The sequence below is a fragment of the Oncorhynchus tshawytscha genome, linkage group LG08 (assembly GCF_018296145.1).
Source record: "Oncorhynchus tshawytscha isolate Ot180627B linkage group LG08, Otsh_v2.0, whole genome shotgun sequence".
NCBI lineage: Eukaryota > Metazoa > Chordata > Actinopteri > Salmoniformes > Salmonidae > Oncorhynchus > Oncorhynchus tshawytscha.
Genome location: NC_056436.1, coordinates 79,496,851 through 79,512,486, shown reverse-complemented (window position 1 = coordinate 79,512,486; position 15,636 = coordinate 79,496,851). Strand labels below are relative to the sequence as shown.

At 45.3% G+C, this 15,636-nt stretch overlaps 2 protein-coding genes across 5 annotated transcripts in view; one reads left to right on the top strand and one right to left on the bottom strand.

Annotated features, from left to right (window-relative positions):
• Positions 1-97: 97 nt before the first annotated feature.
• Positions 98-5,222, top strand: fut11 (fucosyltransferase 11 (alpha (1,3) fucosyltransferase)). Its single transcript, XM_024428729.2, has 7 exons — positions 98-257; positions 606-986; positions 1,279-1,453; positions 1,770-1,975; positions 2,307-2,453; positions 3,923-4,398; positions 4,591-5,222. Exons 1-7 carry the CDS (start codon positions 249-251, stop codon positions 4,739-4,741), a joined length of 1,545 nt encoding a protein of 514 aa, XP_024284497.1. The 5' UTR covers positions 98-248; the 3' UTR covers positions 4,742-5,222.
• Positions 5,137-15,636, bottom strand: part of LOC112255893 (zinc finger protein 185) — a 45,196-nt gene continuing 34,696 nt past the window's right edge. For all 4 annotated transcript variants that reach the window (XM_042326031.1, XM_042326033.1, XM_042326030.1 and 1 more), the window contains 5 exons: positions 14,648-14,671; positions 12,789-12,863; positions 11,279-11,410; positions 6,472-6,577; positions 5,137-6,278 (listed from right to left, as the gene is read on the bottom strand). In XM_042326031.1, coding sequence (XP_042181965.1) covers positions 6,180-6,278; positions 6,472-6,577; positions 11,279-11,410; positions 12,789-12,863; positions 14,648-14,671 — 436 coding nt within the window. In that variant the 3' untranslated portion in view covers positions 5,137-6,179. The remainder of the gene's footprint in view (positions 6,279-6,471; positions 6,578-11,278; positions 11,411-12,788; positions 12,864-14,647; positions 14,672-15,636) is intronic.

Sequence of the window (15,636 nt, the reverse complement as noted above, 5' to 3'; positions counted from 1 at the left end):
AAGAAAATAACGTGAAAGTGCACAGTGAATGTGTGATTCCACTCCAGAACTGTAGATGGTAGTAAGGCGTTAAAAGTTGATTTGGCGTGGAGACGCATACTAGAGGAAGATCCCAGATTATTTCCCTTTATTCGCTGCTTCCCCCTTTGTTTTCTCCACCCAAGTACACATTTCCAGAAGAAATTCCTGAGTTCAGAGAGAGAGAGAAAAAGAGAGAAGAACGCGTCTACACTCATGTGTTTATTGTAATGATAACGGTAAGAATACGTGCGGTTTATTATGACCCTTGTAGTATGTCTGATTGTGTCCCACAAAGTGTTTGTTTCAGCCAGAGAGATGGCTTTGATCCGTACTTTGACGTAGCTGGCTGGCTAGCTAGCTACAGCAGATCAGTATATTCAGTGGCTGTATATAGTGAAATATCACTGTGTAGCTATCATGTAAGTGAACCCGGTATGGACAGACCAGAGCCATCTATTGCATGAAGCATATATATTGGCCAATAACATCCATAGACTATGGCTCTATACTTGACTGGTGTGCAGTGTACAAGCAGACAGAATCAAAATAAAAACACGATGTCAGATCTATATAATGGTTCTCAGATGTCTGTGGAGGGGAGGCTGGGGGCCAGGCTGGTGCCCAGGCTGGTGCCCTGCTGTGTGTGGCTGTGTCTGGGGCTGCTGTGTCTCCTGTCCACCCTGCCCTGTTCCTGGTCCCAGGACCCCCTTAACATTGGGGGCCCCGTGGATTTTGGAGACTCCGTGGATACAGATCAGGGTGCCTTCCAACCGCAGAGTGCGCTGTCTGACATGGAGTTCTCTTCCATTGCCTCCTACCGCGGCCCCGGCAACAATGACTCACGTGGCAACAAGGACCTGCCCATCCTGTTGTGGTGGAGTGCAGGACTCTTCCCTCATTTCCCCGGAGACACAGAACGTATCGACTGTCACACCTCCTCCTGTCTGGTCACACGCAATAGGAAGGTCTGTGGTTCTAGTATTATAGCTAGGTCTTCCAATGGTTTATACTGTTGTGTGTTGTCCTAGCCTGTTCCCAGATCTGTTTGTGCTGTTTTGCCAATTCCTATGGCTATGGCCATTGTCACACCAAACAGATCTGGGACCAGGCTAGTGTTTTCTTTGTGATCTGTTAATACATGTCGTTTATAATATGTTATTAATAATAGCCCCGTGTCTTTTTCATGACCATGGATTTCAGTTTGTATTGACTACAATGTGGATATGTATAAACTAGCACCATCCTAAATCTCTACAGGTTCAACTGTACAGACGTACCTCCTCTATCATCTTCTATGGGACAGACTTCAGGGCCTATGAGGCTCCTCTTCCCAGACCCTCTCACCAGACCTGGGCCTTATTCCACGAGGAGTCCCCCATGAACAACTACGTCCTGTCCCACAGCCCAGGCATCAGGCTGTTTAACTACACAGGTACAGGACGACAGCGTGTCAACTCTTATCTTGTGTAATTAAAGGGTACTCAGAGCCAACAGTCGCTCACATAAAAAAATGAAGGCTGTGTCCCAAATAGCACCCTATTCCCTATATAGTGCACTACATTTGTCCAGGGCCCATAGGGCTCTATGTAGGGAATAGCGTGTTATTTGGGATGCCGTCTCAAAGGACAGCACTCACTTGAATATAATTTGCAATCAAAGCTTTGTTTTGAATTGTATTTTCCTGAAAGCAACATGTGTTAATAAACCATACATTTCCCTTCGTTCCTTGTGGATGTTCAACTCCACAGCCACGTTCAGGAGAGGCTCAGACTACCCTCTGACCCTGCAGTGGCTGCCCTCCCTGGGATACCTGCTCCAGCCTGTAGCCGTGTCTCTGGAGCAGAAGAACCACTGGAGGAGAAAGGGTCTGGCCCCCATCATGTACATGCAGTCACACTGTGACGTCCCCTCTGACAGGGACAGATATGTACAGAAACTCATGAAGTACATGGAGGTACAGTGATATGGAATGTGTTCCCTCCTAGACTAGATGTTTTGATATGAAGGAATGTTGGCTGGTTTTTATTATCTAATGATTTGGCAGACTGGCAACCATTTGTATGAATTGAGTCCTTTAGTCTTGCTCTCTCTCTTGATATTTATTTCTCTCTCTTGATATTTATTTCTCTCTCTCTCTTGATATTTATTTCTCTCTTGATATTTATTTCTCTCTCTCTCTGAGATTTATTTCTCTCTCTCTCTTTCACTCTCACTCTCTTGATATTTATTTCTCTTTCACTCTCACTCTCTTTATTTATTTCTCTCTCTTGCCCCCCTCCCTCCAGGTGGACTCGTATGGGAAATGTCTGAACAGTAAGCCCCTCCCTCAGTACCTGGAGGACACCAGCACGGCCACAGGGGAGGACGCCGGCTTCATGAGCTTCACGGCCCGCTACAAGTTCCACCTGGCCCTGGAGAATGGCCTGTGTCAGGTAAGAGAGAGAGGAGGGAGTGAGATTGGGAGAGAAAGAGAGAGGAGCAATGAAGTGATAGAGAGACAATTTAGGTTTTTAGGCATTTTGAAACTTGCTTTTTTAGCTTGTCCTTCAATTAATGATTTTGTTTTAGACATCCTTTGTGTTTTAATTTTTTTAATCAATATCTCTTATACAATATGAACTGAATGGGGAATAATGTATTGTCATTTTGAAGATGTTTCCGAACACTTCTACGTGAATGTGGATACTACTATAATTATGGAAAATCATGAATTAATCAAAGTTTGAGGAAGAAGAAAAAATGCTAACCTCCCGTATTATTGATAAAGGTGAGAGGTTAGCCTTTTTTTTGGGGGGGGGTGATCTTTGTTCCTCTGTAACTTTCTCCCCCTAATCATTATGTCAAAAGGTGACATTCAGTAAAGTCGCCTCATATTAAACTAATTGAAAATGTACACTGAACAAAAATATAAACTCACCATGTAAAGTGTTGGTCCCATGTTTCGTTAGCTGAAATAAAAGATCCCAGAAATGCTTCACAAGCACAAAAAGTTTGAGTGTTTCTCTCAAATTGTGTGCAGAAATTTGTTTTACATCCCTGTTAGGGAGCATTTCTCTTTTGACAAGACCTGACAGATTCTACCTGACAGATGTGGCATATCAAGAAGCTGATTAAACAGCATGATCATTAAACAGGTGCACCTTGTAAAATGTGCAGCTTTGTCACACAACACAATGCCACAGATGGATGTCTCAAGTTTTGAGGGGGCGCGCAATTGGCATGCTGACTGCCGGAATGTCCACCAGAGCTGGTGCCAGAGAATTGAATGTTCATTTCTCTACCATGAGCCGCCTCCAACGTCGCTTTAGAGAATTTGGCAGTATGTCCAACCGGCCTCACAATCGCAGACCACATGAAACCACAACAGCCCAGGACCTCCACATCCGGCTTCTTCACCTGCGGGATCATCAGGGGGGGAGCTGAGGAGTATTTCTGTCTGTAATAAAGCACTTTTGTGGGTAAAAACGTTTTCTGATTGGCTTGGCCTGGCTCCCCAGTGGGTGGGCAGCCCTCCTAGGCTGCGCCCCTGCCCAGTCATGTGAAATCCATAGATTAGGGCCTCTTATTTATTTCAATTAACTGATTTCCTTATATGAACTGTAATAAAGTACATTTTGAAATTATTTTTTTTGTTCAGGATATAAAAAATTGTTTGTTTGTGGATGGATTTACTTCTACTGCATGAAAGACTATTGCACTACAATTTTGCCCATTGAAGATCCATGAATTATTTTATTTTTTATGTTCAAACTATAAGACGTAGTCACTTCCTGGTTACTTTCATAGCGTATTGCCTTTTTATTTATTTTTGTCTCTTGTCATTTCATTGTTTTAACTGTAAAGCATGTTGTGATTTCAAATGCACTTTAAATAAAGTTGGATTTCATTTGATTTCCTCCAGGACTACATGACAGAGAAGCTATGGCGCCCTCTCCACCAGGGCTGTGTACCAGTCTACCGCGGCTCCTCATCAGTAGCTGACTGGATGCCCAACGACCTCTCTGTCATCCTTATTGATGACTTCCCATCACCTCAGGACCTAGCCAAGTTCCTCAAGGCGTTGGATGAGAACGATGAAGAGTACGCTAAGTATTTACAGTTTAAGAACCCGAGCCATGTTACCAACGTTGGCCTGATGGAGGCACTGGAGACCAGGGAGTGGGGCGTGAACGACATGAGCAAACCCAATTACCTCAACGGCTTTGAGTGCTATGTCTGTGACCAGGAGAATACCAGACTGGCAGCTGAACGGGCCTATAGGAAAGCCCCAGACAAGAGCCCGCCCCCCCAGCCTAAGATGGCCAATAATTCTCATATGGGATGTCCTCTACCCAGCCCGGGGTTCGGCGACCGTCAGGATCTACACATCAATGACAGGTAGACACCACCAGTCTCAGAAATAAAGGCTTTAACCTTATAGTACATTATGACAGTGTACTGTTTACATTGAGAGATATTCCTCCATTGAGTGTCTTAACATGTCTTAAAATCCACACAAGTGTTTTTTTTTCTCCTTCAAATAAACTGCTGTGCTTATTAGCCTTATTTATTTGTGTGTGTTTTTTTCAGCTGGGTTCAGATGTGGCCGCAGGACTACTGGCAGAGCTTAGATCAGGCTGAAGGATTGGAGTCTCTCATCAGACATAACGAGTCAGACCCTGCACTGCTCTGGCATCACATCCAGGAGTTGGCTATGAGGAGGGCCAGAGGACAGGCATAACTAGTCGAACCCTACACAGTAGGAGAGCCAGAGGTAACTGAGAAAGTTCCTTATTGCCAGTGTTTTTTTGGACAGAAAGAGGACAAGGAAAGAAAGCCATCTATTTGTCTAGAGACTTGCACCCCTTAACCAGTGGGGCGTGGCCAAAGTGGACCAGCGATAAGAACCAATGAACTGCTACTGAACTATCGGTAGTGTAGACTAAAGGATAGAGAAGATGTACAAAAATATATATATACAGTACTGCTTTTTAATGTTGTCCACTTGAGGTGCCTGGTAGCCTCATCTGTGGCACAAAAGGGCCTAATGTGTGTCCAAGTTGCAGTAATGTTTTGTTTTGCCAATACTTGTCTTTTCAACACTCAATAATGTACAACATTTTTTTATACTCTATATTTATCATGTTTATATAAATCAATTTTATTGTTTTTCTGAGTCAAAGCGTCAAAAACAATTTAAAAAATAAAAATTTGATCGAAAATCTGTAGTTATTTTCTTTGCATAGTCAAGACTGAAAGTAGAAAATTGTACCCAACTGCCAATCCACATATCCAGTTCCCAGTTAAATCTTGTCATTACGTTATAATATTTAGAGGCTTTTACATACAGTATCTTCATATTTCACAATACATTCACCAAGTTACAACATTAAAGGCACAATGCAGCCATTTTTATCTTGATATCAAATCATTTCTGGGTAACTATTAAGTATCTTACTGTGATTGTTTTCAATTAAGATGGTCTAAAATAAAATAAAAATTGCTTCTTAGCAAAGAGCAATTTCTCAAGCAAGAATTTAGCTCGGACTGTCTGGGAGTGGTCTGAGTCCTAACTGGACGAGCCTAATGGGAGGGATATCTCCCATGAAAACTAGCTGTTATTCGCAGAGAGGTTTGAAACTCTATTTGTTATTGGTCTATTAACGTATACTGCCTGTTGATGTCACCAGACAGTCCTAAACTCCATCCCACCAGAACAGGCTGAAATTTCAGGTGGTCTTTTCAAACAGCTCTTACACTAAAAGGGAATCATCATCATTTCATATTATTTTTCCAACCTCATAGTGTGGAAATATAAAACACAGGAAATCATGTTTTTGACTGCACTGGGCCTTTAAGGAGAAAAAGGCAACAAAAAAAAGTGGACATTGAAACGGACAGAAGATTAAACTATATCAGTAATATTATTATCTTTACCAACCCTAAACCATAGAATAACTCCCATAGTATTTCAGTGTTAACCTCATTCAATTCAGTAGGACCCAAACAAAGGTCTGAAAACAAAATGTAACACATAGAAATTCCTGTCAAATTAAAGGTGCGGTGTTCCCTGTCTGTTAGCAGACGACAGGTCTTGATAGGAGCGAGCAGTTATATCAGCCATCCAGTCTTGTCACCTCTGTGGCCATGAAGGAAAAGAGACGAGGGGAAGAAGCAATCTACAAGACGTTGGAGTAGCAGCTCTCACAGTGGACTATCCCTTTGTGCAGGAACATGTTGTACAGAAAGTCTCCCATTGGCTTACTGCAAACACCACACTGCAACGACAACATAGCATATTGTTAATGTAGCACAGCCAAGACTATATTCTAGTCTGCGATGATGCTACCTGCTAGCAACACAGCTGCTAATACCACTGAAACAACCCTTTTTACAACTACCGCAACCTTTACAGCTGATACAGGGTCAACGTGTATAACCTATAACATGATTATAACCAGGTGTCGTTACCTTGAAGCAGGCTGGGTGGCAGGAGATGTTGAGGTGCTCGATGGTGATCTTGGCATCGTTGCCCACCTGCTCTCCACAGTACGTACAGGCAGACGTCGTGGTAGTCCTTGTAGAGGGGGAGAGACGTGTTCAGAATGGGACACAGCTCTATTCGATCAAAGCCTTTACATACGTTTCCAGCCAAGGAAAGACAAAATGGTATCTGTATCCATCAAGGTTATTATAGCTTTGTTATTTAATATTAGTTATTATGTCTATTCCTTTTTAGAGTTTTATTTGAAGTTTAGTTTCAGTTAGTTTTTATTTATTTTCGTAAACTTAGTTTCAGTTTTAGAAAGTAGCCAATGGGTGGGAGGCTAAGAGCCATTTATATGTTGTAGGTCTATAGTTTTTTTATGGGGGGCGGTGTCACTTCTTACCACTTTGGGGGGCAGTAATACATAAGGGGATGGACCAGGACCATAGACGTGGATATACATAACATCTGGATCTGTGTCATGATGGTGATGATAAGGGGATGGACCAGGACCATAGACAGACATAACATCTGTGTCATGATGGTGATGATAAGGGGATGGACCAGGACCATAGACGTGGATATACATAACATCTGGATCTGTGTCATGATGGTGATGATAAGGGGATGGACCAGGACCATAGACGTGGATATACATAACATCTGGATCTGTGTCATGATGGTGATGACAAGGGGATGGACCAGGACCATAGACGTGGATATACATAACATCTGGATCTGTGTCATGATGGTGATGATAAGGGGATGGACCAGGACCATAGACAGACATAACATCTGTGTCATGATGGTGATGATAAGGGGATGGACCAGGACCATAGACAGACATAACATCTGTGTCATGATGGTGATGATAAGGGGATGGACCAGGACCATAGACAGTCATAACATCTGTGTCATGATGGTGATGATAAGGGGATGGACCAGGTCCATAGACAGACATAACATCTGTGTCATGATGATGTCTGAGGGCATCTCCATCTTGAAATAATCCATGTTCTTCTACACCAGGAAAATTCATTGGCTGATCCCTCCTGATGACCCGGCTGTCGCGACTCCAACCGGGTCATCAGGTCATGCCAACCGGGTTATCAGGTCATGCCAACCGGGTCATCAGGTCATGCCAACCGGGTCATCAGGTCATGCCAACCGGGTCATCAGGTCATGCCAACCGGGTCATCAGGTCATGCCAACCGGGTCATCAGGTCATGCCAACCGGGTCATCAGGTCATGCCAACCGGGTCATCAGGTCATGCCAACTGGGTCATCAGGTCATGCCAACTGGGTCATCAGGTCATGCCAACTGGGTCATCAGGTCATGCCAACTGGGTCATCAGGTCATGCCAACCGGGTCATCAGGTCATGCCAACCGGGTCATCAGGTCATGCCAACCAGGTCATCAGGTCATGCCAGGAGAGATCAGTCAAATAAGTTGGAAGTCCCGCTCAGTTGACTAAATCAAAAAGGTGAAAGTTCTCAATGGTGCTGCCCATGTTAATACAGGCTTTTGGCCACTAGATTACATGCAAGTCCATGGCCTGGACATAGGTTTGGTTAGATTTCAATTATAAATCAATCCTAATGGGACTTGCATTTAAAGGGTAAGTGGCAAGACTGGTGCAAGAAATATGGTGGAAAGAAACTGTCTTGCCCATGTTTACACCAATCCAAAGCTTTTTAACTTTAGTAGCAGATGTAAGAAGAATCATGTACCTTCACCTTTATCTGACAGGAGAGGAAAAAACTAATATTACATGACTTCATTAAACAGGCAGGCAGGCAGGTGGCATGACTTCATTAAACAGGCAGGCAGGCAGGTGGCATGACTTCATTAAACAGGCAGGCAGGCAGGTGGCATGACTTCATTAAACAGGCAGGCAGGTGGCATGACTTCATTAAACAGGCAGGCAGGCAGGCAGGTGGCATGACTTCATTAAACAGGCAGGCAGGCAGGTGGCATGACTTCATTAAACAGGCAGGCAGGCAGGCAGGTGGCATGACTTCATTAAACAGGCAGGCAGGCAGGCAGGTGGCATGACTTCATTAAACAGGCAGGCAGGCAGGCAGGTGGCATGACTTCATTAAACAGGCAGGCAGGCAGGCAGGTGGCATGACTTCATTAAACAGGCAGGCAGGCAGGCAGGTGGCATGACTTCATTAAACAGGCAGGCAGGCAGGTGGCATGACTTCATTAAACAGGCAGGCAGGCAGGCAGGTGCCATGACTTCATTAAACAGGCAGGCAGGCAGGTGGCATGACTTCATCACTGACTAACCCCTTCAAAAGGTTTTAATAGAAACAGCTGAAACAATAGCACCAAAAACATTCTTCACAAATCTATCAGTTCACAGCCTGTCCGTCCGTCCGTCCGTCCGTCTGCCTGCCTGCCCGCCCTCCCGTCCGTCCGTCCGCCCGCCCTCCCGTCCGTCTGTCTGCCTGCCCGCCCGTCTGTCTGCCTGTCTGCCTGTCAGTGTGTGTTTTTCTCTTCAAACAAACAAGATTTTGTGGTTTATAACTCTTGGGATACAGGGGCAGAAACCAGATCCAGTGTTGGATAAACATCTGTCCTTTACCTGTCAGGACTGGGGAGGTGACTCTGTAAACATGCTGCCTTTACCTGTCAGGACTGGGGAGGTGACTCTGTAAACATGCTGCCTTTACCTGTCAGGACTGGGGAGGTGACTCTGTAAACATGCTGCCTTTACCTGTCAGGACTGGGGAGGTGACTCTGTAAACATGCTGCCTTTACCTGTCAGGACTGGGGAGGTGACTCTGTAAACATGCTGCCTTTACCTGTCAGGACTGGGGAGGTGACTCTGTAAACATGCTGCCTTTACCTGTCAGGACTGGGGAGGTGACTCTGTAAACATGCCGCCTTTACCTGTCAGGACTGGGGAGGTGACTCTGTAAACATGCCGCCTTTACCTGTCAGGACTGGGGAGGTGACTCTGTAAACATGCTGCCTTTACCTGTCAGGACTGGGGAGGTGACTCTGTAAACATGCTGCCTTTACCTGTCAGGACTGGGGAGGTGACTCTGTAAACATGCCGCCTTTACCTGTCAGGACTGGGGAGGTGACTCTGTAAACATGCCGCCTTTACCTGTCAGGACTGGGGAGGTGACTCTGTAAACATGCTGCCTTTACCTGTCAGGACTGGGGAGGTGACTCTGTAAACATGCTGCCTTTACCTGTCAGGACTGGGGAGGTGACTCTGTAAACATGCTGCCTTTACCTGTCAGGACTGGGGAGGTGACTCTGTAAACATGCTGCCTTTACCTGTCAGGACTGGGGAGGTGACTCTGTAAACATGCTGCCTTTACCTGTCAGGACTGGGGAGGTGACTCTGTAAACATGCTGCCTTTACCTGTCAGGACTGGGGAGGTGACTCTGTAAACATGCTGCCTTTACCTGTCAGGACTGGGGAGGTGACTCTGTAAACATGCTGCCTTTACCTGTCAGGACTGGGGAGGTGACTCTGTAAACATGCTGCCTTTACCTGTCAGGACTGGGGAGGTGACTCTGTAAACATGCTGCCTTTACCTGTCAGGACTGGGGAGGTGACTCTGTAAACATGCCGCCTTTACCTGTCAGGACTGGGGAGGTGACTCTGTAAACATGCCGCCTTTACCTGTCAGGACTGGGGAGGTGACTCTGTAAACATGCTGCCTTTACCTGTCAGGACTGGGGAGGTGACTCTGTAAACATGCTGCCTTTACCTGTCAGGACTGGGGAGGTGACTCTGTAAACATGCCGCCTTTACCTGTCAGGACTGGGGAGGTGACTCTGTAAACATGCTGCCTTTACCTGTCAGGACTGGGGAGGTGACTCTGTAAACATGCTGCCTTTACCTGTCAGGACTGGGGAGGTGACTCTGTAAACATGCTGCCTTTACCAGGTACTTAATACACTGCCAGGTTGACCCTCCGGCTGGACAGGGGTTCAGTATGCATGCAAAGCGCTCCCGCAGTGACTTCAGGAGGACCTGTGCCAACTGCCTTGCAACAGTAGTGACTGCAGGTGTGCCTCAAAGTTGAGACGGCACGGCACCACATCAGGCCGCCACTTTGAAGTTGGTCGTGTGTGGATTGAGAACGGTTCCAGCAACTTCACAAGCTGTTGTAGCTTGGCCCAGTTACGCTCTGTGTTCGCCCTCGGCTCCAGCAACTTCACAAGCTGTTGTAGCTTGGCCCAGTTACGCTCCGTGCTCGCCCTTGGATTTCTTCCCTGTTAGCTAGTGATCACTAATGACAGTGATGCACAAGATAGGCCTATTTGAAACATCGGCATCTACTGGCAGCATTTACCTGCCAGATTCAGAAGCTCAAACCACATCAGGAAAAAAAAGCTTGAAAGCCCTGTTTTATATTATTGGCTAAAATTTAGATGGAAAAAACTTAAACTGACTTAATTTATGATGGTTTTTATTGAATTGTTTTGCAGTCAAAGATAATAGTTTCAGTTTTTCAAATGTTGCGTTTTTATTTTTATTTCCGTTTACAAAATCGTTTTTTCCAATTTTTGTTTTATTTTAGTTTCAGTTTTGATTTACTATAATAACCTTGGTGTCCATACCACTTATTTGCCAATCTGAAGGAACTGGATAGGTGTAAGCAATAAAGTTTGATTTGAATATGGTGATGACTCCACTCCACCCATCTCGTCTTGTAGCTTCCTTCTGTCGTGTTGATTACACCTATCTGTGTTCCTTCAGATTTGAACAACAAGGGCCAAGGACTTATTTTCAAAGTGTGGTGTGGTCAAAGTATTGCTACCTGGTGTAAGAGGAGGGGCTGCTGTAGGAATGGCTGGTAGAACTAGACGTTACATAGTCAGGAACGTTGTCTCTGGTGTTGTGCTTGGTTAGGTCTGTAGCGTTCACATACTCCTTCAGGTACACAAAACCCCTGAGGGAGGAGAGAGAGAAGGAGGGAGGAGAGAGAGAAGGCGGGAGGAGAGAGAAGGAGGGAGGAGAGAGAAGGGGGGGGAGGAGAGAGAGAAGGAGGGAGGAGAGAGAAGGGGGAGAGAGAAGGAGGGAGGAGAGAGAAGGAGGGAGGAGAGACAGAAGGAGGGAGGAGAGAGAGAAGGAGGGAGGAGAGAGAGAAGGAGGGAGGAGAGAGAGAAGGAGGGAGGAGAGAAGGACAGAGGAGAGAGAAGGAGGGAGGAGAGAGAGAAGGAGGGAGGAGAGAGAAGGGGGGAGGAGAGAGAGGAAGGAGGGAGGAGAGAGAAGGGGGAGGAGAGAGAGAAGGAGGGAGGAGAGAGAAGGGGGAGAAGAAGCGAGGAGAGAGAAGGGGGAGAGAGAAGGAGGGAGGAGAGAGAAGGGGGAGGAGAGAGAAGGGGAGGAGAGAGAAGGGGGAGGAGAGAGAAAGAGGGAGGAGAGAGAAGGGGAGAGGAGAGAGAAGGGGAGAGGAGAGAGAAGGGGAGAGGAGAGAGAAGGGGGAGGAGGAGAGAGGAGGGGGAGGAGAGAGAAGGGGGAAGAAAGAGAAGGAGGGAGAGAGAAGGAGGGAGGAGAGAGAAGGAGGGAGGAGAGAGAAGGGGGAGGAGAGAGAAGGGGGAGGAGGAGAGAGAAGGGGGAGGAGAGAGAAGGGGGAGGAAAGAGAAGGGGGAGGAGAGAGAAGGAGGAGGGGGAGGAGAGCTATACTTATTGTAACCATCACATAGTAACCATCACGTTGATAGTAACCATCACATTGATAATAACCATCACATTGATAGTAACCATCACATAGTAACCATCACGTTGATAGTAACCATCACGTTGATAGTAACCATCACATTGATAATAACCATCACATTGATAGTAACCATCACGTTGATAGAAACCATCACGTTGATAATAACCATCACGTTGATAGTAACCATCACGTTGATAATAACCATCACATTGATAATAACCATCACATAGTAACCATCACGTTGATAATAACCATCACATAGTAACCATCACGTTGATAATAACCATCACATTGATAGTAACCATCACATTGATAATAACCATCACATAGTAACCATCACGTTGATAGTAACCATCACATAGTAACCATCACATTGATAGTAACCATCACGTTGATCGTAACCATCACGTTGATCGTAACCATCACGTTGATAATAACCATCACATAGTAATCATCACATTGATAATAACCATCACATAGTAACCATCACGTTGATAGTAACCATCACATTGATAATAACCATCACATAGTAACCCTCATTACTAGAGTAACTGGTATAACCCACTGTACTTCTAAAGTTCTACCCCCATCCTTCTCATGATTCACTCACTTCTTGGACTCTGTGTCTGGTGACGTGGGTCTCTGGTTGGCAGAACTGTCCAAGGTCCTGGAGTAGGAGCTAGAACTAGAGGAAATAATACTGTATGTCAGACAGTGTGTCATTATGGGTCGAATAGAACATAGCAGAGAAACATAATGGGACAGAAAAACACAGGACAGACTATACTGGTATGGACAGACTATACTGGTGTGGACAGACTATACTGGTATGTCTATGAGTAGTATGAGAGAGGCTTGATACAGAGGACAGACTATACTGGTATGGACAGACTATACTGGTATGTTTATGAGTTGTACGAGAGAAGCTTGATACAGAGGACAGACTATACTGGTGTGGACAGACTATACTGGTATATCTATGAGTAGTATGAGAGAGGCTTGATACAGAGGGCAGACTATACTGGTATGGAGAGACTATACTGGTATGGACAGACTATACTGGTATGGACAGACTATACGGGTATGGACAGACTATATGGGTATGGACAGACTATACTGGTGTGGACAGACTATACGGGTATGGACAGACTATATGGGTATGGACAGACTATACTGGTGTGGACAGACTATACTGGTATGGACAGACTATACTGGTATGGACAGACTATACTGGTGTGGACAGACTATACTGGTGTGGACAGACTATACTGGTATGGACAGACTATACGGGTATGGACAGACTATACGGGTATGGACAGACTATACTGGTGTGGACAGACTATACTGGTGTGGACAGACTATACGGGTATGGACAGACTATACTGGCTCAACACAACAGTCAGGGAGGAAACCTTAGATCCAATACAGATGGATAATACAGCTGCTTTGGCCTAAATCTCTTACTGGGTCTCCCTCTTACCACCACTACTATATTATACATTCCCAGGTACTGAAAGGGTACGACTAGTGGATAACCAGTATGTGCTATGACCTTCACAGTGTCTCCTGGATAACCTGTATGTGCTATGACCTTCACAGTGTCTCCTGGATAACCAGTATGTGCTATGACCTTCACAGTGTCTCCTGGATAACCAGTATGTGCTATGACCTTCACAGTGTCTCCTGGATAACCTGTATGTGCTATGACCTTCACAGTGTCTCCTGGATAACCAGTATGTGCTATGACCTTCACAGTGTCTCCTGGATTACCTGGATGTGCTATGACCCTCACTCACAGTGTCTCCTACATATATCTTTTGTGTCCCAAAATATCACATGTATTTGGTTTCCTATCTTACTACCAATAGATTCCTTACTATCATAGAAGCCCTAGTTTAGGTATCTCCAACTATAACATTCATTGGATTCCTGTTCCACTTGTCCCTTCCTTAAGCACAGCAACAAAGAGCGTGTTGTAAAGATTTGAGATTACAGCAGACAATGGAAAGGAATGCTATGACAGACATGAGGAAACATGAAGTGTCACGACTTCCGCCGAAGTTGGCTTCCCTGCCTGTTCGGGCGGTGCTCTGCGGTTGTCGCCACCGTCCTACTAGCCACTACCGATCCCTTTTTCGTTTGTCTGTTGGTTTTGTCTTATTAGTTCCACCTGTGTGTATTTTAGTTTAATTATCCTCCTTATATTTAGTAGGTTGTCCCGCCCTTGTTTTGTGCGGGATTGTTTTTGTATTCCTGTTATTTGGTGGTGTTCATGAGTTTTATTCTCCAGACTATTCTGGTCCTGCTTTGGATTATTCACCCTGTGTGTTGGGTTGACCGTTGTTTTGTGCGCCGGAGAATAAACTGTCTAATAATTGAAACCTGCTCTCTACGCCTGATTCCACCCACCTTAGTAACTCGTGACATGAAGAGATATTAACATGTTGCTGTGTAAGATGTGACACTCACCGGTCCATTGAAGGCTCTGGGTCTCTGTGATGAAGAAGAGACAGTAATATCGTCAGAACACCCACTTCTAGAGAATGGCTTCCAATAGCCACACTGGGCACAGCCGTCAATTCAACGTCTATTCCACGTTGGTTCAATGTAATTTCATTGAAATGACGTGGAAACAATGTTGATTCAACCAGTGTGAGCCCAGTGGGTTCCAAGTCTCTAACTTGTTCCTCCTCAACTCTGATGCTAGGCTGTATGTTTCTCTGGAAAGAGTGTGTCTCCGTCTGCCAATAGTCAACCAGCTAACCGTTCAGATTTCTAAGAAACACACTCTACGTTCTCCTCCAAGTCTATTTAACATTACTTTAGTCACTTCTCATCTGTAGTAAGCTATGTGTGTCTCCTTCTGCCAGTCGTTCCCCCTTCCAGAGGATAGGTAGATGAATGGTAGGGATTATGTTTCTCTGGTTGCTTTACTGGCTAAGACAGGTGTGGTCTGACACTTCTGTAGTGTTACCTTACCGATCTCTCCTCCCCTTCTAGTCAAACTGCAGTTAACCATTATCTATCTCTCTCTTTGGTCTCGCTCTCATTCTTTCTCTCTCTCTGGTATTTTTTTTCTCTCTCTCTCTCTCTCTCTCTCTCTCTCTCTCTCTCTCTCTCTCTCTCTCTCTCTCTCTCTCTCTCTCATTTTCTCCCTGGTATTTTCTCCCTGTCTCTCCTTCCTCTCTCTCTGGTATTTTCTCCCTGTCTCTCTCTGGTATTTTTTTCTCTCTCTCTCTCTCTCTCTCTCTCTCTCTCTCTCTCTCTCTCTCTCGCTCTCCTTCCTCTCTCTCTCTGGTATTTTCTCCTGTCTCTCCTTCCTCTCTCTCTCTCTCTCTGGTATTTTCTCCCTGTCTCTCCTTCCTCTCTCTCTCTGGTATTTTCTCCCTGTCTCTCCTTCCTCTCTCTCTCTCTCTCTCTGGTATTTTCTCCCTGTCTCTCCTTCCTCTCTCTCTCTC